Raw genomic sequence first — 24,988 nt, 5'->3', positions numbered from 1 at the left:
AAGCATTTTGAAGCAGCAATTTTAAGAAGATATTGTTTGTTTTATAGGTTGCTGTTGTATTTTGTGTTGAAACCTTAAAACTCTACAATTTGATAGTTACTGATGGAATGAGCTATCAAGATTTCTGTGTGCAACTTGAAATGAAGACGGGTATTCCAGTTGCACAGCAAGAACTTTTTCTTTCTAATGGTCATTTCCCAGATACTCGAAAGGGTGCTGAACAGTTTGTTTGCAACTTAGTATGTGTATTTAAATTTTTGTTATTCATATCTTTTATCCTTGAATTTGTAGACATTTTTCAATAACTAATTTATTTTGATGAAAGATACTATTTCACCTGTTATTTTTTTATTTTATTTATTTTTTAAAAATTATTGAAATGGAATTTCCATTTTGCTTTAATGATTATTTTCATTACACATGCTTAATTTTTTGATTATTGAAAGGGCTTTTTCTTATTCTGTCTTTAGCTTAGCCATTTTTCATTAATGATGCTTAGTTTTTTTTTTATTATTGAAAGAGTCTTTATCTTGTTACAACTAACTTAAGCTTTTTAATTTTTTTGATGCACATTTTATGAAAATTATTAGAATGGAATTTTCATTTTGCTTTTACAATTTTTTTCATTAACCATACTTATGTTTTTTTAGTTATTGAAGGAAGCTTTATCTTGTTCCTTATTTGACTTAGGCTTTCTTTTTTACGTATTTCGTTTTACTCATTTTGTAAAATTTGTTGAAATGGAATTTTTAATTTGCTTTATTGATTTTTCTTCATTTTCCACACTTAATTTTTTTTTAATTATTAAAAGGGGCTTTATCTTATTCTATCTTTATTTTTAACTTATTCTCATTTTATAGAAATTTCTAAACATTTTTCATTCTACTGAAAAAAACTTCTTTTTAAGTTTCATAAATTATGCTTAATTTTTTATTATTGAAATAAACTTTATGTTGTTGTAAATTTAAACTTTGCAAATTTATTTTTTGATGCTCATTTTATGAAAATTACTGGAAAGAAATTTTATTTTGCTTTACAGTTTTTGTTTTCCATTCAGCCATACTTAAGTTTTTCGATTATTGAATGAGGCTTTTTTTTTTATCTTGATCCATACTTTACTTAAGCTTTGTTATCTATTTATTTTGATACTTATTTTATGAAAACTACTGAGCTGAAATTTGTATTTTGCTCAAAAAAAAAATTTTTGCGAAATATGTTTCTTTTTTTTTTTTTAATTATAGAATTATAGAATTATATTTTTTTTAATTATGTATTCATAAAAACTTTTTATTTTTACACTAATTTTTTAAAAAAATGTACATTTTTCACTTACATATTACATTTGTCTAAAATGAATTTAATATCTTTTGTTATTTAAAATGAGGAATCATTGTTTACAAAATTAAAAAGAATTAATTTTTTTTATAATCATCTTTGTTGGAAACAGATAAATTACAACCAAGTTAAATTTGTAGTTATTAGGGTTATTTATTTTTGTATTGTATATGCCATACTCATTACAAATAAAAAAATCTTTCAAACCTTATATGTGTGGCATATTTTATATATCATGCAGAGGTTTTCATACAACTTCTATCATTTACTTAAAACTACTATAACATAACTTAGTTGTAAAAAATATGTAAAAATGGAAACTTATTATCTTAAGTAACATTTATATTTTTCTAAAAACAATAAATGTATTTAACTTCAAAGAAACTTTATTTATAGAAATATTTGAAATATCAAAATGGTTTAAAAGTAAGACATTTTGGAACTTTAATCTTTAAATTTTTTAAGTAGGAAATATAAAACTCAACTATTACATCTGTCTTATGAAAATTTAAAATAGATTTTTTTTCATTCTTTTTTTATTTTTTGAAATATAAGTATTTTTGTGATAAGGGAGTGTTTTTACTGAAAGAAACTGTGGTAGTGTCTCGCACTAAAACTATGTTAACTTTTTACTTCATAACAAAAATAAACATTTGCACATTCATTTTTATTTACCTTTAATCAGTGGTACTAACTTTTTCATGATGCTAGAATTATTTGCACCTAATTTTTGTCTGTATTTTACTTGTAGATTTATGCCATTAAAATTGTTAAGTTATAATGTAGTAGTTACAGGGCCATGAATATTGCTAGATTTTTCAAATTAAGAATCATATATCACTGACAAGAAAGATGAGACTACCTTTTTTTCTTCCTCCAAGATTTGACATGTCATCAAGCAAAAGAATCAGATTTCTCCCAAGAAATAAGTTTGTCATGAGACGACCAATCCTCTTTTTGCAATGTACATATTTTATGAATTTATGGCAATAGGTTTTAAATTTTTTCACAAATTAACATAACCTTTTTTGTAGATTTTTAGCAAAACAGATATTTTTTTTTATTTGGACTATTATATCCTATTCCTCTTGTATCTTACATAAAAATATAGAGCAAAAACTCTAAATATCATCAATGCTATAAAAGATTTAAGTTAAATTGTTCTATTATTAAATACATAATTTTTTGGTATGTTATTACAAATATTGACAATGAATTTTCATTGCATTTACTTACACACATGGCTAAAAGTTTCCCTTACTGTCAAAAATGCAAGGTACGTAGCATTTTTAAAAAATGTTTGAAGGTGGTTATTTTTGATTTACATTTTTAAAGGCCCTTAAAGGTGCTTTTTTTATTCGGGGTATTTTTATTATGGGCATAGTTTTCTATCTTTTTTAAAAAGAAATTTTTTCTTGGACGTGTCAATTGTCATTCTAAATTACAGAAGATGCATGATTTTCACAATATTTATCAGAAGGTCGGGATAGCCTGGTCGGTAGGGCGCTGGGCCCATATCCAAGAGGTCGTGGTTTCGATCCTCGCCGGCCGAAGACTCCCCGTGTAGTAAATGGTGACTGATGCACGTTAAATCTGTCGAGTCTCAAAGTCCTCCATGTTCCCATAACAAATCAATACCTCTGGGGGTACTGATCCAAGAGTTTCCTTGTCTTCTGGATTGGTTCAAAATTACAAGGCTACGGAGTTGAACGTAAGTAGTCGTAAACCCATGAAATTGGGTCGGCTGTTCAACGATGGTTATAAAATAAAATATTAATCAGAAACTAGTTATTTTATCATGATTATGTGAAGTTTGTGAAAATGTTTTAGAATTTTATTGATTTTATGTTCACAAATTAAGAACTTTAAACGATAGAAAAAATAATTTTTATTACTGCTGAGATAGTGCTTAAAATATTTTTTTTTTTCTTAAAAAGTACTTAAAAGGTGTTTATTTTTTGTTGAAAAATCTGGCTATGCACCCTGTCATGAGAACTGCATTTTTGAATCAGATTAGTGTAATATTAAAGAACTATACAATTTGTAATTTTATTATTAAAAAAAACTAATATGAAAATAAAATTTATTTAGTGTAATTAATTTTATATCTTTTAATTCAGATAAGATTTAAATATTTATGGATGTTGTGATTTCAGGAAGAAGAGGAGCAGGTCACTTACTTATTTGATTTGAAAAATACGTCTTCATTGCCATTACCGTCATCTGCTACTTATATTTCACCTTCTGTTGAAGCCATGATGAGGAAACCACTTGAGACTGTGGATTATCTACAACAACGTTCAGTTTGGGCTGAAGCTGTTCATTTATGCCAACAAGAATGCATTCGAACTTCAAGAGTTTCAAATGCCTTTAAAGCATATGTGTGAGTTTTACTAATGAATAAATTTTTAAACGTGTACTCATAATTATATAATTATGACATAAATTCAATTCAGGGGTCTGTCCAGACATTTTGTAAAGGATCTTGTTTTTGATAAATTGTGAAAAAATTACTCGTAATTTGTGTATATGAAATAAACGTCACATTCTTTCAACCAGGGTCCTACTTTTATGAATTAGTGCAAATAGGCTCCTGTTATTACAAAAACTTTTTCAATGAGTTTTTAAATTGTAAATAGATACAAGATTATGCTCAACACTGTAAAATTATAATAAAAAGATAAGTAAATTTTCAAAAATGAACAGCAATTGCTGCTTCTAAATTAGAGCTGCTACATACAGATATTTGGTATTTAGCCAATACTGCTGAACGCAGAATATTCATTTGGAATGAATAATGGAAGAAGCTTCTGCCGAAGACAAAACTTAATTCGTTTACATCCATCTTTCTTTTTTTTCCCCCTGGGAAGGGTTTATTCGATTACCAAAACAATAATGAAGATAAACAAATTTGTTAAGGGTCCGTTTTTAAGTTAAAATATTTTGTGAAGGATCCGTTTTTATGAAAAGATAATTTGTGAAGAGTCCGTTATCGAACCCAAATTTCTTTTAAACAGACCCCTGCAATTGTTGTATTTTTTCATTATTTTTAAGGCTATAACAATAACTGAAGCTTAATAGGAAAAAGAAAGTAGTTTAAAATGAAAATAATTCTACCTGCATGTTGCGTAGGGTTCTTAAAGGTGCTTATTTTCGTTTTTTAAATGCCCTTAAAGGTGCTTTTTTCATGGGGAGTTTTTTAAAAGTGCTTAATTTTCCCTTTTCGAAAATGAGATTTTTTTTTCTTTACCGTACCGATTTTTGCTGTGTATTATACAAAAGCGTGGTTTTCACTTTATTCTATTCAACGTTTTTACAATTCATTCCACCACAATCCATTTCGGCGCCATCGGTCCGTAACGTATGAATGAACCAATCATGTTACATGTTTAATTAAATACTTACAATTCCGCCTGTGCACCTGAGGTGAGTTTTTGGTGAAATTTTAGCACTCTGCTGCATTTTCCAAGATATTACAGGCTTCATTTTTCACCCTCTGAAATTGAACCTAAAAATTCCTCGATCTTTTTTAGTGGCTAGTCAAGAAAAGAGTACTATATCAGAAACTACTTATTTTATCATGATCATGTTAGGTCTTTGAAAATTATTTTGCATTTTGTTAATGTATATAATTCTTACAAATATTTTTGAGTGCCTATTTTTTTGTTGGGAGATTTGGCTATGCACCCTGACTTGTGCTATATGTCAATTGAAAAACTAATTCGATTTGGCAGTATCCTGCAGTGGACTGGTCGTTAAGACAAGGTTCCCAGCATATCATCGAAGTCAAGCATCACTGGCTGTGGTCAGTGAGTGGGTGGGTGACCACTTGGATCAGTCTACGTAGGGACTGAGGGCTAGCGATATTGGTCCTCGTTAAACTGTTCTACCATAAAGTGCTCGATTTCGCATGCAGGTCGTCGGGCTACCGAAGCGGGGGTGCCATCCCCTCTGCAGAGGATTAAAATTGTTGTGTTTTCGGATCATCTTCAGGGAAGTTTCCCAGGCTGTCGCCTAAAGCCCATTGTGCAGCTCTAGTGCGATAAAATGAACTACAGCAACATTGCAAATGGGTTTAACTTAGCAGCAAAAGAGGCGAGGATGGTTTGTAAAGCAATCTTCAGGGCTAGAGTGCGACAGCAAATAGGGGGGGGGGCGAAGCCTGCTATTTAGCAAATAAAACTCTAAACGCATAATCATGGTCAGAGCTGATTATTCTCCGGAAAAAAAATCCGGATTTCCGGAATTTTCGCTAACAGTGATCCGGAGGTTTCCGGAGATCGAAGGTCCAGATGTTTAAAAAAATCATTGTTCACAGAAGTTACCGGAAATCGCGTACCGACTTCGCGTGCAGGTCCTCGGGCTACCAAAGCAGGGGAGCCATCCCCTCTGCAGAGGATCAAAATTGTGATGGCATGTCTTTGGATCATCCTCAGGGATGTTTCCCAGACCGTCGCCAATAACCCATTGTGCAACTCTAGTACGATATAAATGAACTACAACAATAGCCCATTGTGCAGCTCTAGTACGACATAAATGAACTACAGCAACAAATCAATTTGGTAGTTATTTAAATTCTTTAAATTTTGGAGTGTAGAATAAGAAATAAAGTAAAATGTTTGATGAAATGGTGGACACAGCTTTTCCTTTGAAAGTGGCTTTCATATTCAATGTTGCTGGAACACTCTTATTCTGAAACTTAATTCCATTAGGCTGCGAGTAATAAAACCGCATAAATATAATTTTATTATTTCCATTTTTAAAAGTATTTAGTCTATTTTGGATTCATCTTGTTAAAACTAGTTTGTTGATAAAGTGCTTCATCCCAGCATTTTTGTAATGATTCTCAAATTTAAAAATTACTTTGTTTGAAATCGTGTGCAAAAAGGAATAATGCCAGATGTGATTATCGTAACATTTTTTATGTACACAACTATCAAGATCTAATCAGCTTGTTCAAACATGATGGCTTTCTCTCTACATAATGTAGTTTGGGATGATCGGGAAATGTCCTATTGTGTTTTATTAAACTCATCGTTCATCAAACTTCCCAAACTGTATTTTGGAAAGTTTGATGCAGGCAGGATTTGTAAGTTGATGAAATCATAAAAAAAAAATTTTTGCAGTTGAGCAAGACTTATTTCCAAACAATATTTCTATTATTATTATTATATGTCTCTGTCTGAAAAGTTTTTTCATTAAATGATAAATAAAGTTTCATAGTTTCTTAATTTTTTATGAAATTTATTGTGTTTCAATATGTTTACCTGAATTTTTATTTTTCATCCAGAACAAACTTAGTTGCAAAAAATTCAAGTGCTCACAAAAGTGTCTCTCGCATGACTGCCGAAATGAATAAATTGATGGCAAAATGTTCCTTTTTAAAACGCGGGTAAAGAAGTTTTTCCTCTCATAGTTAATTTAATTTCTGATTTTTCTTGCTGTTTATTTATTCTAGTTCAATTTTATTTACAGTCTTGAGTTGGACATCAAATATTATAAGAAGCAATATAAAAGGGGTGGATTTTGTAAGTATTTTTGTATTCAGTGCGTTTGTATTTTATCATAATTTATTTTCTATTTTATCGTAATTTATTATTCATAAGTTCCTACTCATGCTAAGTTTTAGTAGATATTTATTTCTAAATTTATGTAACTCTGAAATAAAATATCTTTACAATTGTCTAATGTAAATGATGTCTAAAATTAAAATCTATGTAACATGGTATTTAACTTTAAACATAGTTTTCTTAAACTTGTTTTATTCATAAATATAAAAATTTGGACGAAAAAATTTTGCCTTTATAATCCAAATATTAAATTCAGTCATCCTGATACCTTTAAAAAATAAAAATCCTTTTATTTGTGTATTTTATTTATTTATTTAATAATTTTCAGTGACTGTTAAATTATTCAGAGAATTGTGTTAATGTAATTTGTAAATTTATAATCTACTGAAAAAATATAATTTGGTTACTTTGCCTTAAAGGCTTGGAATTTTAACTTTCTTTTCAAATCTTGGGAACTTCGAAAACCTTCAAGATTTTTTTGATGATTTTTTGAGCAAATGCAGAAAGTTTTATCTGTAGAATTTCCTGTAAATGATAATTGGTGTTTGCTTTACAAATACCGCTATTATGTTGGAAAATAGCTGTAAAGGCATCAATTTTTCAAGCTATATTTTAAACACCTTTTGGAGAAAATTCCCCAAGGATATTTATAAAGTTATAATTAAACAATAAATAACTGGTTCAGTTATGCAAGTATAAGTTATTTGGGTGCATTTTTATTCATTGAATTTTTATTGATATCTAGTCTGCAATGTATGGGACATAACACTATCTCTCTTATCAAGGATAAATTATTTGAATACATTTTTTATTAATTATTCATTGATTTTCAGTTTACACTCTATGGGACTGAATAACACTATCTCTCTATGCAAGGATATTTAAAGTAATGCAAGGATAAATTATTTGGGTGCAGTTTTTTAATTAAATATTCATTAATGTTCAGTCTACACTGTATGGGACTAAATAACACTATCTCTCTATGCAAGAATATTTAAAGTTATGCAAGGATAAATTATTTGGGTGCATTTTTTTAATTTAATATTCATTAATGTTCAGTCTACACTGTATGGGACTGAATAACACTATCTCTCTATGCAAGGATATTTGAAGTTATGCAAAGATAATTATTTGGGTGCATTTTTTTGGAAATATTTATTAATATTCAGTCTACTATGTTTGGGGCTGAATCAGGGCTCGAAAAACCACCCGTCCGCCTGTCCTCGGCGGTCAAAAATTCCCCGCGGACAACGAATTTCTCGAATCCGACGTCCGCGCGGACGGCCATTTTCCCGTTAATGTTGGTGATACATTTTCAATTTTTGTTATCTTACAAGAGTCTAGCGCCTCACTTCTAAAATGACCCTCTAATCTAGATATGCAGCAGCATACTGGGTATGGAGGTATTGATGTGTTCTCTGTCTGGGAGTACTGCAGTGGTTGAAAGAGGCTTTTCAGCAATGAGCTTACAAAAAAACACATTACGTACTGGTCTTAAACAAGAAGCGTTAAACGCAATTATGAACATCTACCTAAATGGAAAACCCCTTTCAGATTTTTGTGCAGAAACCTCTGTAAATCATTAGCTTGATTGTGGAACTGGCAAACATCATATTTGATTCATTTAAAAAATGCACTACCCTCAGTTAAATTGACATTCCAGATAACTTGACATTTGTCATTTAAATTATTTCATAAAAGAAATAGATTATTTCATGAAATAAATAAATTATTTTATAAAAGAAATACTAGGTTTCTATTAGTAAGTCCTTTTATTACTGTATAATGCAATCCTAGTATTTGTAATCCTAGTAACTACTAATTCATTGTGCAATTTATATAAATGTTTGTAATAAATAAGAGAAAATCATATTTTTATTTGTTTAGAAGCGACGGGTTAGTTTCAAAGGAGGACGGGTACATTGTTGGACAAGCCGTCCTCGGGGACGGGTAAAATTTTTGATTTTTTTCGAGCCCTGGGCTGAATAGAACTACCTCTCTATGCAAAGTTGTGCGAAAGTAAATTATTTGGGTATGTTTTTTTAATTAAATATTTATTGATTTCCAGTCTATAATGTATCAGACTGAATAACATTACCTCTTTATTCTTGTTACTTGGACTCCAACTCTGAAGACAAAGATACTCTTAAATCAACCTGCTCGTTTCAATGTACTATTTGCCTTATTAACTTGAAAAAAATATTTGTTTTTTTGGAATTGTATTCTTCCAATAACTAAAAATTCATGTAACAAAATTGAAAAAAAATTGTCATTATTACACGTATATGCCTTGAGAATGTTTTTTGTCTTCTTTTCTTCTCTTTATGTTCACCATAATTTTTTTCTTATTTAAGCTTCCCCACAAATGATTGAGGACTGGGAAAGAACTCATGAAAATTTGCAAAAAATTGAGCTTTTGGTAAGTTATTAAGTTTAAATATATAAGGGATAACTTTTTTTTTAAGTCATTGTAAAATTAGCACAATCATTTTTTTTTTTTTTTTTAAAGAAGCATATAGTATGTTAAGCTTGCTATCTCATCTAACCATTAGTTTTGTTTAAATTAGATCTTAGGAAAAAGTATATTGTTAAACTATTTCATTAAAATCTTTTGTTTAACTTATTCAACTTATTCTTGATATTAGCTTGAAGCTCACTCAGCTTCAGATTTATGGATACCAGTTTTTCTGGGTGGTAAAAGCGCTCAGTGTTCAGTACTGAATTTTACTACAATTACTGGCTTTTACTCCATTTTTTTTTTTTATATGCTAGAATTAAAAATAGTAAAAAAACTTCCTGACTCACAACTGATTGCTGTGGGAATGCTTTACTTTCTTAACTAATTTTCTAATTTAATTATAATATAATTTAAAAAGGTTTACTTTATATTAATTATATTTTAAGTAATCAAACAAACTGTTTTGAATTATTATTTTTACTGTGTCAACATAATTCTACCAATTATTAGTGGATTCAGATTTTGATGCTTTATTATGTTACAGACAATGTGTTTTCTTACGTTTTCTAATGATATATTGATACAAATTAAGCATGAATATAATTTTATATCTTTTAGTTTAGAATTGTAATTCCAATTTTTTCTGAACCAAACTTTTCAATAGTGTAAATCTTTTGTTAATGAAATTTGATCTGTTATTATAGTGTCAAAACTAAAAAAAAAATTTTTTTATATGATTATTATACTAAACAAAATTTATTTAAAATTTTTATTAGAAACAAAAGGTTATAAATGTGGAAGCTTGTTATTCAAATATTTCAAGTCATGCTGTACATCTTCATAAATCACCTCTTGCTAGGACAAAACTTATAGCTCCCATTGAAGAAACGTGAGTTTTTACCTTTGAAACATTTTTCCCCTTCTCCTAACTTGCTATGCTGTACCTGTAATAAAAAAAGTTAATTTCTCTATTTTGAAATAGTGTGCTTTATATGGACATTATATATTTGAATTAAACTACAATAAATTGTATATTTATAGTATTATTTAGCTATAGGTCTTCTATTTTATTAGTTTTAGTTATGTAGTTAGTTATTTGTAATTTTTAAAATTGTTTTTTATAGTAAAAATAATTATCAAGTTGAATAAGTATTTAACAAAAATGGCTATTTTTATTAAGTTGAATAAGCATTTAACAAAAATGGCTATTTTTATTTAGCTTAACACTATGTCCTTAAAGCAAAAAAAAATTTTTTTTTAAATAAAATTATAGAAAAATTATGTTTTTATCAAAGCATTGCATTATAAATTGAAAGTAAATAATTTCTATAGTTTCAGCTGTAATGATAATTTTTGTTTTCATCAGAAGTCTTTAGAAATTGTAACTATCTTCTACAGAATTAATTTTACATGTTTTTATGTTTTATTTATAACTGCTTATTAATTCATTTTACATGTTTTTATGTTTTTTTTATAACTGTGTTTTGTCTTCAACCTAGATATAAGAAAGTTTTGGACTCTATTTCAAATCTCAGGAAACGATCGAAAGGTAAGTGTAAAATGAAACTATAGGACTGTTGATAAATTCATTGAACACAATTAAATCTCTAAACTTGTTAAAATCACATGGTTAATGATACTTCTCAATAAAGATTAAGTCTCAAGCAGGCGTAAGAAAGTGTTGATAAATTCAATACCAATTCTATATATTTGGAAACACCTCGTGTCTTGATCTGAGACTTTTACCGAAGACTTACCATCACTTTATAAGAAATGAAGTTATTTATGACCACACCACACAGCCATTTTCATGACATTGGTGACAAAATTGTGGAGCCTTGACCTTTAAGACATCTTTGGTCCACAAGTCCTTTACTATACAAAATTATTTTCACTTAAACAGGTCTTGATGTATCTAATTTTAAGAAAATATTTACAAATAATAGGATTGCAATTATTCTGAAATATTTTACTATATTTCTTCGTCCAATTTAATAGAGTGCATTTTTGCAGTGCAACTATTTATTTTAAAGTGAACTTCTTAAAAACTTGTCCGAAATAAGATATTTTTTTAATATATAATATTGCCTTTTAGAGCAGAGAAGGATACCACATGATAATACAGACTTTGTGAGATGTCTGTGCTTGTGTTTGCAGCACAATCATGCTCAAACTCAGGAGTTGTTAACACACATTAGGTAATTATAATTTTACTATATGTATTTATAAATGTATTAAAAGAATCACATAGTATGATATAGAACTATATCACATAGTTCTATCAATCATATTGGAGATTAAATCTTTTGCGTTGGAATTAATTGTGTCAAATATTTTATTAGTATACTAGCTGAATACCCAGTCTACATGTGGAGTAACAAAAAATTAGCTATCAATAAATCAGTGCTGAACATCATTATGAAATCATGCACAAAAGGAAAGATATATACCAAAGCAATTAAGAAAGCTAAAATAATTCTATTTTTTTTATTTATTATTTTTTGCCCTTGGTAGTGGCTTTATGCTATTATATTAAGCAAAACATTTTTTTAGAAGTTTATCCCTTAAAAATAAATATTAACGGCATTCAGTATCTTTTGACATGATGCTTTTGCTCGAGGCCAACTCATGATAGTCAAAATTTTGCACAAGTAAGTGATAATAAAATTTCCCCCGTAGCTAGCTTAAAACTACATTGATGCAGTTTTAATTAGGTATCAAATGCACTAATTTTGCCTCTATTAGTTTAGTTGGTATTGAGTGAAATTGCCTCAATTACCATAAAACCAAAAGTGCTTATTACCAAAGTAAAGCTCAATTGGCATCAATAGAATGGCAATATTTTTATCTTCCTAAACAAATTAGTACCATTTCTCTATTAATTTTGCTTTTCAGTACATAGCTTATTTTTCATTTCAGTTAGTTCCTATTATCAAAATTAATTGAGCATCATTGGTGTCAATAATAGCCTGTCAATTTTTCATTTTTCTCTAAAATGAATTAGTACAATTTCTCCATTAATTTTGTTTTTTTTATTACAGTTAGTACCCATTACCAAAATTGATTAAGCATCATTGGTATGAAAAATAAAATGGCAAAATTTTGCTTTTTAGTACGTACTTTAATTTTTTAAATTTCAGTTAGTACCTATTACCAAAACCTTTTATGCACTGTGGAGGTTGGTATGTTTGGCAGAATCCCACTTAAACTTTGAAAAGAAATCTGACTCCAATTTTAGTATAACTTTCAACAGTATAACTTCAATGCTGACAACCCTTGATTCCGGTAATTTTGGTGCCTTCACTACAGTTCATTCTCGGATTGCCTTGTTTTTCACAATATTTCTCTTTCTGATTCCTTTTACTTAAACAGTTATTTTAATAAAACATTAATTACCTTGATGTAATACATTAATGTTTCAATAAGAATCATCCTTATACGCCAAGTTTTATTAAGAATACCTGGTAAAAAATACCCTAACAAGTGTGGAAAGTGCATTAGGCTTTTGTGAGGAAGTTGTAACTGCACAATTTGCAAGCTTTTGCGTGTAATTTTTGATGCATATTAATATTTTTTTTAGAAAATTTTTCCAGCACAATGTGTTATTTGCTTAAATTTATTTCAGGAAAGTAAAGCAAGTGAAACAAGATATTGATGAATCATCACCTCTGATTATTAACTTATCATTAGAAATGTCTGAATGGGATGCTCAAATTGATGGTTGGCAATCGCAGAGGCAACGAGAAATATGGGCACTGGTTGATACATTGGTAATTATTTACTTTGGTAATGTTTATAGTAAAATTGACAAAAATATTATTTTCAATTTCTTATTAATAAAACTGAAATGGAGCCATTTAATTTAAAAGTGTCTTTAAGTTATTTTGAAATAGGAATAATAAAATTTTTTTATGAATTTAATTTAACAATAAATTGTTTTTTGGCTTCTAATAATGCTGAATTGATTATTGTTGAATGTGGGTTCAACATTGGGCACTAATTGATATATTGGTAATTTCATGCTATATACAGTACAGAACCCGTTATCCGGACATCAGAAAACCGCAAAACCAAAAAACCGGAACAAAATTCGATAAATTTTTACGCCATTTATAAAAAAAAAAATTTTTTTTTTCTTCATAACATTTTAGGATTTTTCTTTCTTTTTTGAAAGATGTTTACCTTACCATCATTTGGGAAATAATCATCAGTGTATTACTTCATCGTTTTTTCTTCTTTTCAAGATTATTTCCAAATATTTTTTTTTTTAATTTGGTTAACAGTAAAAAAAAAAACAAAAAAAAAAGGCTTCTTGTAGCGATCCAGAAAACCGGAAAAATCAGTTATCCAGAATAGCGATGGTCCCGATCATTCCGGATAATCGGTTCCTTACTGTATTTAGCTTTGCTAATGTATGAGGAAAATTTAGAATAATTTCAATTTTTCATTTATGTAACTTTATTTTAAAAGTACCTTAAGCTTGTCTTGTATGTTGAAATAATGGTAATAAAAGCTTTTTTTTTATTAATTAGCTTTAAAATTTCTTCAAAAATTATGATCGATTTTTATTTATTTTTACTTTGCTTTTGTATATAATCTTTGTTTTTTATGGACGTTTTTGTGATAACACAGCTTAAGAGTTTCTGATAGACATTATCGCTTATAATGTTTATGGATAATTTTTTCCAGCTAATATTTGTTTTAAAAATTAAAGGGATATTTTTTTTTCTATTTCTCTTTTATTCAGCTTTACAACTGTAGTTGTTTGTTCAATAACTGTTAGTTTTTTTATTTATCTTAATTATTTCTAGTGATCTGACTATCTATCTTAAACATTTATGTTAAAGTTTTTTTTTCCTTACCCCATACCAATAATATATCTAAGTTTTGAATATTTTTCAATAAGAACGAAACTTATTAATACATAAAACCTATTATTTCATAATGATTTTTTTTTAAATGGTGCCATTCAGTATTTGGCTAAATCACTGCTCGTCACATCCCTATTATTAACTGTTACTTTCATAAGTATCAGAATGTAAAAAATAGTGCGTGGAGTCCCTCCGCGCGGAAGAAGTGAAACTTCGTAATGTGGAAATGAAAGTAGGAAGGGGTAGAAATTGATTTTTAGTGAAATCAAATTGTTTCTTTAAGACAAACTTTATTAACATTGCTTACAATTCACAATTGATCGCATCTTTTAATTATCATTTTCGAGTGGAAAAATATCCAAATTATAACATTTACAATGGGATTATGATAACTAAAGTAAGATACGAAATGTTTGAGTTCTATTTTTTCAATATTTCTTGCAAAAACTGCATCAATGGTAGTTCCCCCTGTTGGACCATTCCTACCATTTATCATTTCCAATACAAATTTGTCTTTAAGGAAGGTTAAAATGTTTCAGGTAACGAGAAATTCACATTAAAATCTCCTGCAAGGATCACAGGCTGCTCGTTACTATGGTAGTGTTAAACTTTTAACGCAACCTTGTTGGAAGTCGCATTAGAAGTTTCACTTCATTAATCATGCATCATGTAAGGAATATTAACAAATTACTTCAGAGTTTAGCATATATGTTTATATATTAAACATTATTTAGCATATTAAACATGAAAATCTTTTTACTAATTTTAAATTTATAAAAGTTTATGTATTGTATTTTTTACAAAAAATTGTAAAGCCTTCACAAACTCTGCTTCGAAATCTTTTTTTATTCTGAGCTTAGGGTGCGATTTTCCTATAGTTGTATTTACTATTTAATTTTTTTCAACTTTTCATGAAATACTAACTTTCCTCCCTTGTCTTAAACCTCTTAACTCCGTGATGAACATAGAGCCTTTGCTGTCTCTCTCCATTGCACCCTGTTGGTGGCCAAACACTTTATTTCTCTGCATGTTTTCTTTGTTTTTAATTCATTCATAATAGTTCTGCATCTTGTCGTTTTAGATCTACCCCTCTTTTGTTTATCTTGGAGTTTCTAGTCCAGCCCCTATTTTGCTTTGAATTTTTCCTGTTTTCTGATAGTATGTCCAATCTATCGCCATTTGGGCTCACTAATTTGTAATTCTATTGGTTTTTGCTTACTGGGTTACAATATTTTGTGAAGTCATTTTATATTATGAATTCTTCTGATACATTTGTTGCCTGTAACTTATTTGTATTTGCCTTCAAGTAATACCAAGTTTCTGATCAATATAAAAGTATGTACTGATTTAACATTTGAATTGAATATTCTTATTTTTGTTTCATTTAATTTTGTCCTGTAAACTTAAAATTAATTCAGAATGGTGAAATCACTACATGCTTTATTTAACCTGTTCACAATATCTTGATCTGTACCTGCTCTGTTATTTATAATTGTTTCTAGCTAGGTAAATCTGTTAACTTTTTCAGTTGAACAGTTTTTGAGATATATGTTATTATTCTGCTTTGGGTTAAATTTCAATATCTTTAAAATTATAATCTCCATCATAAAAATTCATAAGCAAAAAAAAAAATTTATTTGTTGCTTCTTTTATGAAACTTTTATCTAAAAAGTAATGTCAAATACTTTGTTTCTCTTTATCCAGTGCAATAAAATAAAACAATCTGATGGGGCCAAATCACCTTCTCCTGTATGTGGCTCTCCTCAAATCAGACCTGAATCTAGTGATCAAGCTGTGTTCAGACGATGTAGCCCTGATCCTGGTCAAAGTTATATGTTGGAAACTCGGAAACTAGCAAGCTTAAGTAACATCTCTCCTCCTGTTATCATTCCACCACCTAACCAAAGTGCGTATCACATGCTGTATTAAATAAGAAAATGTTTTTTTTTTTTAAATTTATAACAGAAAACGGTAAATAGGATGCTGTACTGTAGGTGAAATCTGTTTCACCTATATTAGTAATTTAAAATTTAATTTCTAGAAAAAGTGAGTTTAGTTAAACCCCAGAATAAACTATGAAATTTTAAAATATGCTTTAAATTATATTTTTTATAACAGAAAACTAGATAGCAGAAGAAATAGTAGAAAATGGTTAATATGATGCTGCACTGCAGGTGAAATCTTTCAAAGCGAAATTCATTCAACTTACATTAGTAATTTAAAATTTACAGTATAGAAACAAGTTAGTTCAGTTAAACCCCAGAATAAACTATGAAATTTCAAAATATACAAATAATTTTGAGAAAGAATGTCACAGCGGGGAAATAATTCTGCCATAATTTGTTTGCTTTTTGTTTTTTTTAAAATAAATTTTTTCAGAATTTTTTTTAAAATTTCATTGTCTACTCTTGAGTTACTTGAACTTAATTTTTTCTCTCCATAATTTACATTTTAAGTTGCCTATGAAAGTGAAACATAACTTACCATAAATGGTTTCTTCTGCAATATAGCATCTTCTTAAGAATGTNTTGTTATATGGATTTGAATGATTGTTTTGAATTCTTAGAATTTTGTGCATTTGCAATGTACCTAAGTTAGTAGCTAGCGAAGCGAGCTTGGTTTGCGAAGCAAACCATATAAGATTGCGTAGCAATTTTGGGGGGTTGGCGAGCATTATCGAGCAGTGGGCGCAGCACACTAGTTCTGCCATAATTCGTTTGCTTTTTGGTTTTTTTAAGAAAATAAATTTTAAAGGAATTTTTTTTTAAATTTCATTGCCTATTCTTGAGTTACCTGAACTTAATTTTTTTTCTCTCCATAATTTACATTTTAAGTTACTTATGAAAGTGAAACATAACTTACCATAACTGGTTTCTTCTGCAATATAGCATCTTCTTAAGAATATAGGAAAGATATAATTCTTGTACTAATGTCTTGTGAAAAACATTAACTTTTTCTTCTGGCTCTAGTTGAAACATTTTCCTACCGATGGTGCTGTAAATCTATTTTTTTAATTGCTTCTTAATGTAGAGAAAATTTGTTCCCCAGTTACCATATGTGGTTGATGGTGAACATTTTAAAAACATTGAAAATATATTGTAAATTTCACATTTTTGGGTGTACTGCTTGCAATGTCATCCATTGAATTTTATTTAAACTAAAAATAGGACATTTAAAAGGAAAGATATGTCTTGTCATATCTTTTTATTTTAAACTTAAAGGCCCTTTTAAAGCAGAAAAGGGATTATTTTTTCTTCATGTCAACTTGCAAAGAGTTACTTAATTGTGTTCTAATTATTTAAACAATTAATTAATGGTTTTAATTATTTTTTGTTTCCTTTAAACTATCTAACTTTTGTTCAATGAAGTTACCAAATTTTAAATTGTAGGTATTTTTTAAATCTGAATTTTGTAAAATATTAAATTTGTTAACTAGATTCAATATAGCACTCATAAATAAAAAAAAAACATTTAGTTAATTTTTAAATAAAGAAATAATGTGAAAATTCTCTGTAGGGGAACTTGGGAGGAAAAAAAATCCCTTTTCTGTCTGAAGAAGAATCCTAATTGTTTTTCTCTTATAAACTTTTACAAATTGTCAGTCATTTGTCTGATACTTTCTCCATTAACTTTTAAATCGTTGCATAAGTAATAATTTTTTGTCGGTCATTTTTTGAGCTTGATATTTCTTTACATTATTTATTCAAAACTTAAATTTTTCTCTGAATTTAATATATCTTTATATTAGGATCTCTCAGTCGATGTTCTACTCATTCCAAAGAAGACAGTAGTATTCAAAGGCTAAGCCAAAGCTCTATGTCCATTAGTGGATCTATGCCCTTGTCATTTATTTTAGATGAGACATCTAAAGACAACCAAAGAGTAAAACAAGAAAACCAAGAATTAGTTGAAAAGTAAGATATATATATATTTCTATGTAAATATGTGTTACTCGAGTAGTTTTATATTAGTTAAAATTTGGGTCAGTAAATAAACTTTTCGCAAAAAAATAAAATGAACCATTGACGATATATTTTACTGCAACAAAAAGATCTTGAAAGTGAACCCTTTATAAAATTCTTCTGAAAACAGGATTGATGATATTTTTAATTCATAGTCAGTAAAACTCCTTCAAGGACATCTTTTTTGTAATTTTTTTTCTCACAAAATTTTTACTTTATTATCACATGTTCACGAAAACAGGACACTTGTCGAACAAACCTGATGGTATGGTAATTTTGGATTCAGGAAAATAAGTAGATTTTAATTTTACAAAAATATATAGGCAGGTCACTAGTTCTTTGTGAATTTTCACAAACTCAGCACTGTATTTTTCAAAATTCCCAAAATTATAACAACTATTTTTTTTTCTTTACAATTTTACGAAACAGACCTTTCACAAAAAGTCTAAAATAAAGCCTGCTATATATGAAAAATCATATTTTTTTCTTAATTGGCATATTTTTCTCTTCATTTGCGTTAATTGGCATACTTTTTCATTTAAGTTTTTTGCTCTCCCATTTGTAATATTAAAATTGGAAATAAATACTGTAAAACTTCTAGGAAAGACCATCTTTATTTACGACCACTTTTTTGGCAGGCGTGAAAATTTTTCCCATAGACTTAGTGTTGAAGAAAACCTTTTGGAGAGACCATTAAAACCTTTGCCAGCGACTGAGCAAACATCTACACCAAATGCAGGGTTAAATAAAAAAAAATACAAAAGAATATCAAAGCAAAAAATTTAACATAACAAATAAGTAGATCAAAAGGGATTCAAAATATTTTCAAACAATATCCTTATGTCTTTTATTAATGTTATTCTGATGATAACCAGAAATATAAGAAAACTAAATCTTACTATGTGATTTCTCCAACTAATAAAAATGCGTCACTTTTGACAATAGAAATCTGTGTTAGGAACTTCTGTTTTTATGTTACATATAGATTTATATATTGTGTTCATTTAAGTAACACAATTTCTGATTTAATAATATTCCCATTTCTAATTGGCTGGTTTGTGCATTCAAAGTGCAAGACTTCCGTATTGTACATAATTTCATTGGATCCTACAACACCATCATTCCATTTTTATATGTACAGTAGGGAACCGATTATCTGGAACGATCGGGACCATCGCTATTCAGGACAACTGATTTTTCCGGTTTTCTGAATCGCTACAAAAAGCCGTTTTTTTTATTGTTAAACCCAATTAAAAAAAATTATATTTGGAAATAATCTTAAAAAGAAGAAAAAACGAAGTAATACACTAATGATTATTTCCAAAATGATAGTAAGGTAAACATCTTTCCAAAAGGAAAGAAAAATCCTAAAATCTTATGAGGGAAAAAAATTTTTTTTTAAAAATGGCGGGAAAATTTATCGAATTTTGTTCCGGTTTTTTGGTTTTCCGGATAACGGGTTCTATACTGTAGTAAGAAATGTAACGCACAATGCAGAACTGTTCATTCCAACAATTGAAACAGTACAAGAATAGCTTTTTGTAAAAACTTAGAAAATATTTTGCTTTTCTTATCTTTTTTTAATATTATGTTTATGTTCTTACCATTACAAATATAGTTTTTTTTTTTTTTTCATTAAACTTTCTTGAAAATTTATTAACAGGACAGAAGCTCTTTCTGCATTGAGCAATTGAATGAAAAATCATTGTTTAGAGTTTCTATAAATAGTTTAATGTTTGGATCTTGTCTCACTGAGAAAAGTTTATAACAGTGTCTTCCCGTTCCAAGATTTTCAATTATAAAATAATTTAAGCGAAACATATTTTTTAAAATATTTCTAACTAAGTAGATACCCCTTTATAAATTTTTTAGACGAAAATAAATGACCAGAATTATTCACTGACGTGGGTTAAATTATTTACTATTAACTAGTGTAAGATTGTTTACTAATTTTTTTTCAACTCTGTTTTAGATTTCAATCTATGATGGAACTTTTACTGAGTTACAAAGATTCTGATGCAACCGAGACACTAAAATAATAACGGGAACTTTACTTTTGTGTATTGAACTAGAAGTTGTGAATCAATAATTTAGTACTTTATGTCAAGTCAAAACATTCTAAGCATATTTTATATTTGTTACTTTATAATTCCAATTCTCTTTATTATGAGTTTAATTGTTATTTGATCTCTTAATTTTTTTGATCATTGATATCTATATTGTGTATATATTCCATGTTTTTAGAATGATTCTCAAGAGGACGCTATACTGTGGTAAGAGCTTTTAATGCAAATTTTGTTTTACAGTTTTCTTCTATACTCTGTAATCTTGCCATAATTTGTTTGCTTTTGATGTTTAGAAGGAAAAATCAAACATTTACAACTTCATGGTTTTCTCTAGATTGCCCGAACTCCCTTTTACTATACTTGAAATTTTAAATTACTACTGCAGTATAGAGTCCTTCTAAGGGCTAGTGGAATTATTTTTAAAGTTTTAACAACTAGTTGACAGTTGATTATTGCGTAGATATTTCATTATCTTTAGATGTTATTAAATGTACATTCTCAGGATAGTGCCTTTTTGCTATTGTTTGTTCAAAAATATCTGTTGCAGCAACTGTGTCAATTGTAAGTACCTGAAGTTGATATGAGTTATTAATCCACATTGCCGTTTTTATTGTTATTGGTACTGAAAAAATTTAAAAATACAAATGATTGTAATAAATGTGGTGATTTTTCTGTATAATATTGTTAAAATTTATGCCAGTTCTGAATTGAGTCTAATTAAAATTTTGTCTTGGGGGCTCAGAGGCCCCCATCAGGGGGGAAGGTGGGTGCACGATGAGCCCACTTGAAGCTTGGGGGGAATTTTTGTACTAAATAAAACGAATAGTTTTGGGGGGGAATTTAGAATTGCCCAAAAATGTGCCCAACGAGGGCCGGGATAGCCTGGTTGGTAGGGCGCTGGGCCCATATCCAAGAGGTCGTGGGTTCGATCCTCGCCTGCCGAAGACTCCCCGTGTAGTAAATGGTGACTGATGCACGTTAAATCTGTCAAGTCTCAAAGTCCTCCATGTTCCCACAACAAATCAATACCTCTGGGGGTACTGATCCAGGAGTTTCCTTGTCTTCTGGATTGGTTCAAAATTACAAGGCTACGGAGTTGAACGTAAGTAGTCGTAAACCCATGAAATTGGGTCGGCTGTGCAACGACAGTTATAAAATAAAATAAAAAGAGCTTGGGGGGATGGGGGCCACTGTGTGGGCTTTTCTATAAATTTCCTCATCATCACATCAAATAATAACTGTGGAATGCTACTGTAATCAACTAATTAAACAGATTTTGGTCAATAGTAAATGTTTTCGCTCAACTTCAGCCTTTCGGACAAATTCAGCCTTTGGTGACTTTTTGAAGAATAATTTGAATAGCAAAAAGGACAGATTCCTCATTTCGTGGATAAAGTCAAAAACTTCTTCTGAAGATAAACCACACAGAAATACTGAATCTGTATATTTTACAAACAATACTGAATAACAATACTGNGGTTCGATCCTCGCCGGCCGAAGACTCCCCGTGTAGTAAATGGTGACTGATGCACGTTAAATCTGTCGAGTCTCAAAGTCCTCCATGTTCCTACAACAAATCAATACCTCTGGGGGTACTGATCCAGGAGTTTCCTTGTCTTCTGGATTGGTTCAAAATTACAAGGCTACGGAGTTGAACATAAGTAGTCCTTAACCCATGAAATTGGGTCGGCTGTTCAACGACGGTTATAAAATAAAATAAGAATGTGATCAAGAGCTTGGGGGGATGGGGGCCACTGTGTGGGCTTTTCTATAAATTTCCTCATCATCACATCAAATAATGACTGTGGAATGCTACTGTAATCAACTAATTAAACAGATTTTGGTCAATAGTAAATGTTTTCGCTCAACTGATAGTATAGGAATGTCATTGTAAGGGCAAATTCAGCATTTGGTGACTTTTTGAAGAATAATTTGAATAGCAAAAAGGACAGATTCCTCATTTAGTGGCTAAAGTCAAAAATTTCTTGTGAAGATAAACCACACAGTTTAAAAAAAAGCAAATCTTCGGCGGGTGACAAATCAGAAGAATTTTTCAGAATTTTTAATATTTATGTTGAACTAAAGTAAACGGTAGAGTACTAAACGGGAATGGGAGCAAAGTGTTAAACTAGTAAACGAGAGTAAAGTGTTAAACTAGGAAGAATAGTGAAAGGGTAAATGTGTGTGTAATACTTTTTGAATTGTTTATCTAGTTTCTCACAGTAAAGATGTTGCTTGTATGAAATCTTTTCCTCTTATTCATAAGTGCTTTGTATATTGTAAATATGTTAGCTTTTACGAGTCCTTAGTTTTTAGATCATTCTGCATTTTAACTGTGAAAGCCATATATATATATATATTTTAATAACCTTCATCAATATATTTTTGAATATGCAAGGAAAAAAATTGAGTGAAAAAAAGAACAGAAATATTAGTTGTGTTTCTTAAAAGAAGATATGGGGAAAAAAGTGGCTATAAATTTCCAAGATTCCTGTTAGCTCTTTAAAATATGTGAATTGCCTATCTATTTAATATGTTTTGAAATAACCTCCATTAGTTTTCTTCTTTTGTTATCTTTTTCAAACATGTTTCTGTTCCCTTGTTGGTGAAACCCCTTAGTGTTCTTATTGCAATGTGTTTGCTTTGTACTTTCTCATTTGTGTTCAGGCACTGATGAAGGTTCTTGTTTATAGAACCAAAATTATAGTATGTTCTGTCAGGGTGTGTAGCGGTTTTAAAAAGTGTTTAAAGATGCTGATATTCGATTTTCGTTTTTTAAAAGCCCTTATGTTTATTCCCACTGTTTTGCTTTATTTGAAATTTGGGTCTGAAACATTTACAGCCAAGTACAAAAGCAGATTAAGTTAAGACTTCAAAACATATTGAATGGTAACATGTTATTGGTATGTAATTTACACATGTTAAAGTTGTCCTGGAAATTACTAGCTGCTCCTTGTAGAATGCCATCTTTATACCAAACGAGAGAATAGAATGAAAATCCACGAAGGATATAAGGTAATAATATGTTGTAAGAGCTTGTTAAAGTTGTCCTGGAAATTTACTAGCTACACCTTGTAAAATGCCATCTTTATACCAAACTAGAGAATAGAAGGAAAACTCACGAAGTGTATAAAGTAATAATATGTTGTAAGAGCTTGTTTTTGCAAGGATTTTATATTACTGTTATGCTGGCATAACATCAAAGTCATATAATTATGTCATGTTTGTTATTATACTGTCTTTTTCAAGAGCTTTTACTAATATTTTATGAGTTCATACTTTTGGAATTACAAAAACTGTAAATAACAATTCCCATAAGTCTGTGCCCTGAATTATTTAATTTAAATATAGATTAAGAATGTAATGTTATTGGTAAAAAATTATATTGTAAAAATATTTGTGACTTGTTTTATTAGTGACAGTATTGTTTTTTCTTAATAAAACAATTTATATACTTATGAGGACTGTAATTTTGGATGTCCTAAGCTGGTTTTGTGTGTTACAGTATTTACTGTCCGAAAGAGAATGAAAGTATTCAAGACTTTTGATTCTAAAAAGAGTTAAAATATTTTGAATTAATAATATAACCACTATGCATACTATCAATTGCCCATTTTTTGCATGTACAATTTTATGTCAAAAATATACGATTAAAAAAAAGTTTATTTATTTTTAAACAATAGTTCTGAAATGCATAAAATTTAACTATTGAAAATTTGATCATGACTAACAAAGTCTGCTAACCATTTTGATGCCTAAAATTTAACTACTTAAAATTTAATCATAGTTTTAACAAAAATTCGATCATGATTAACAAAGTCTGCTAACCATTTTGATGCCTAAAATTTAACTACTTAAAATTTAATCATAGTTTTAAAAAATTTGATCATGTCTAACAAAGTCTGCTAAACATTTTGATGGGTAAAATTTTTTATTGCTGCTGCGTTGAAAAACCCTAAAAATTAGAAATTGGAAGGGAGTTGCCATAGGCGCTGGCGTTTGTCAGCTGTTGAGGCAGCCAAGGCCTGCAAGGGGCTGTTGCCCTGACTAAGAAGAAGAAGCTGCATTGAATGAAAATACTGCTTTCGTAAAGTAAACATAATGTTTATCTTTAACTTTCGATTCCTACAATTTATGCCTTAAGAATAACAAAGTTCTCATTTAAGAAACTATGCAATTCTTGCAAAGCTTGTAAGCTTTTTTTTTTTTTTTTTTTTTAAAAATTATAGTTTGAAACGCGTGATATTGAAACGTTGAATTAAATGTACAAGGGAGCATTTTTATAGCATGCTTAACTGAATGATTTTTCAAATATTTCATTTTTATGTATAATTATTCTATGAATTCTTACCAAAAGTTAACTAATGTCTTTGTATGGATGTTTAATTGTAGTCTTTTGTTATTTAATTGTAGTCTTTTGTTATTTGTATGTTTTATTATGGTGCTCAAATAAATTTCTTTATGAAAATGAATTAGTTTCATTTATTGAATGTCTAGTTGTACAGTACTACCAGGTAATCCATAATTTTTATTATTTGTATTTACATTACTTTGTCCGCCATGTATAAAAATCTTGTTTGTTCTAAGAACTCTTTTGATTTTACAAGGCTGCTGATTGTATATACAGCAATGTAAAATAATATTATAAAACATTTTGTAACTCTTTCAATAATCTTGTTGAATGAGTGATGACATTAAATTATGATAGGCATTCCATAGCATTAGT

The 24,988-nt window shown here is 29.0% G+C and overlaps 1 protein-coding gene across 4 annotated transcripts in view; it reads left to right on the top strand.

Annotated features, from left to right (window-relative positions):
* Positions 1-21,145, top strand: part of LOC107440477 (I-kappaB kinase beta) — a 50,226-nt gene extending 29,081 nt beyond the window's left edge. For all 4 annotated transcript variants that reach the window (XM_071177858.1, XM_071177860.1, XM_071177859.1 and 1 more), the window contains exons 9-20: positions 48-239; positions 3,492-3,718; positions 6,626-6,727; positions 6,811-6,863; positions 9,260-9,324; positions 10,140-10,252; positions 10,863-10,912; positions 11,459-11,561; positions 12,989-13,133; positions 15,939-16,140; positions 17,983-18,148; positions 20,169-21,145. In XM_071177858.1, the coding sequence (XP_071033959.1) occupies positions 48-239; positions 3,492-3,718; positions 6,626-6,727; positions 6,811-6,863; positions 9,260-9,324; positions 10,140-10,252; positions 10,863-10,912; positions 11,459-11,561; positions 12,989-13,133; positions 15,939-16,140; positions 17,983-18,148; positions 20,169-20,235 (1,485 nt within the window). In that variant the 3' untranslated portion in view covers positions 20,236-21,145. The remainder of the gene's footprint in view (positions 1-47; positions 240-3,491; positions 3,719-6,625; positions 6,728-6,810; positions 6,864-9,259; positions 9,325-10,139; positions 10,253-10,862; positions 10,913-11,458; positions 11,562-12,988; positions 13,134-15,938; positions 16,141-17,982; positions 18,149-20,168) is intronic.
* The last annotated feature ends 3,843 nt before the right edge of the window (positions 21,146-24,988 follow it).

Source organism: Parasteatoda tepidariorum, chromosome 2 (assembly GCF_043381705.1).
Source record: "Parasteatoda tepidariorum isolate YZ-2023 chromosome 2, CAS_Ptep_4.0, whole genome shotgun sequence".
Lineage (NCBI taxonomy): Eukaryota > Metazoa > Arthropoda > Arachnida > Araneae > Theridiidae > Parasteatoda > Parasteatoda tepidariorum.
This window is presented reverse-complemented; position numbering and strand designations above follow the sequence as displayed.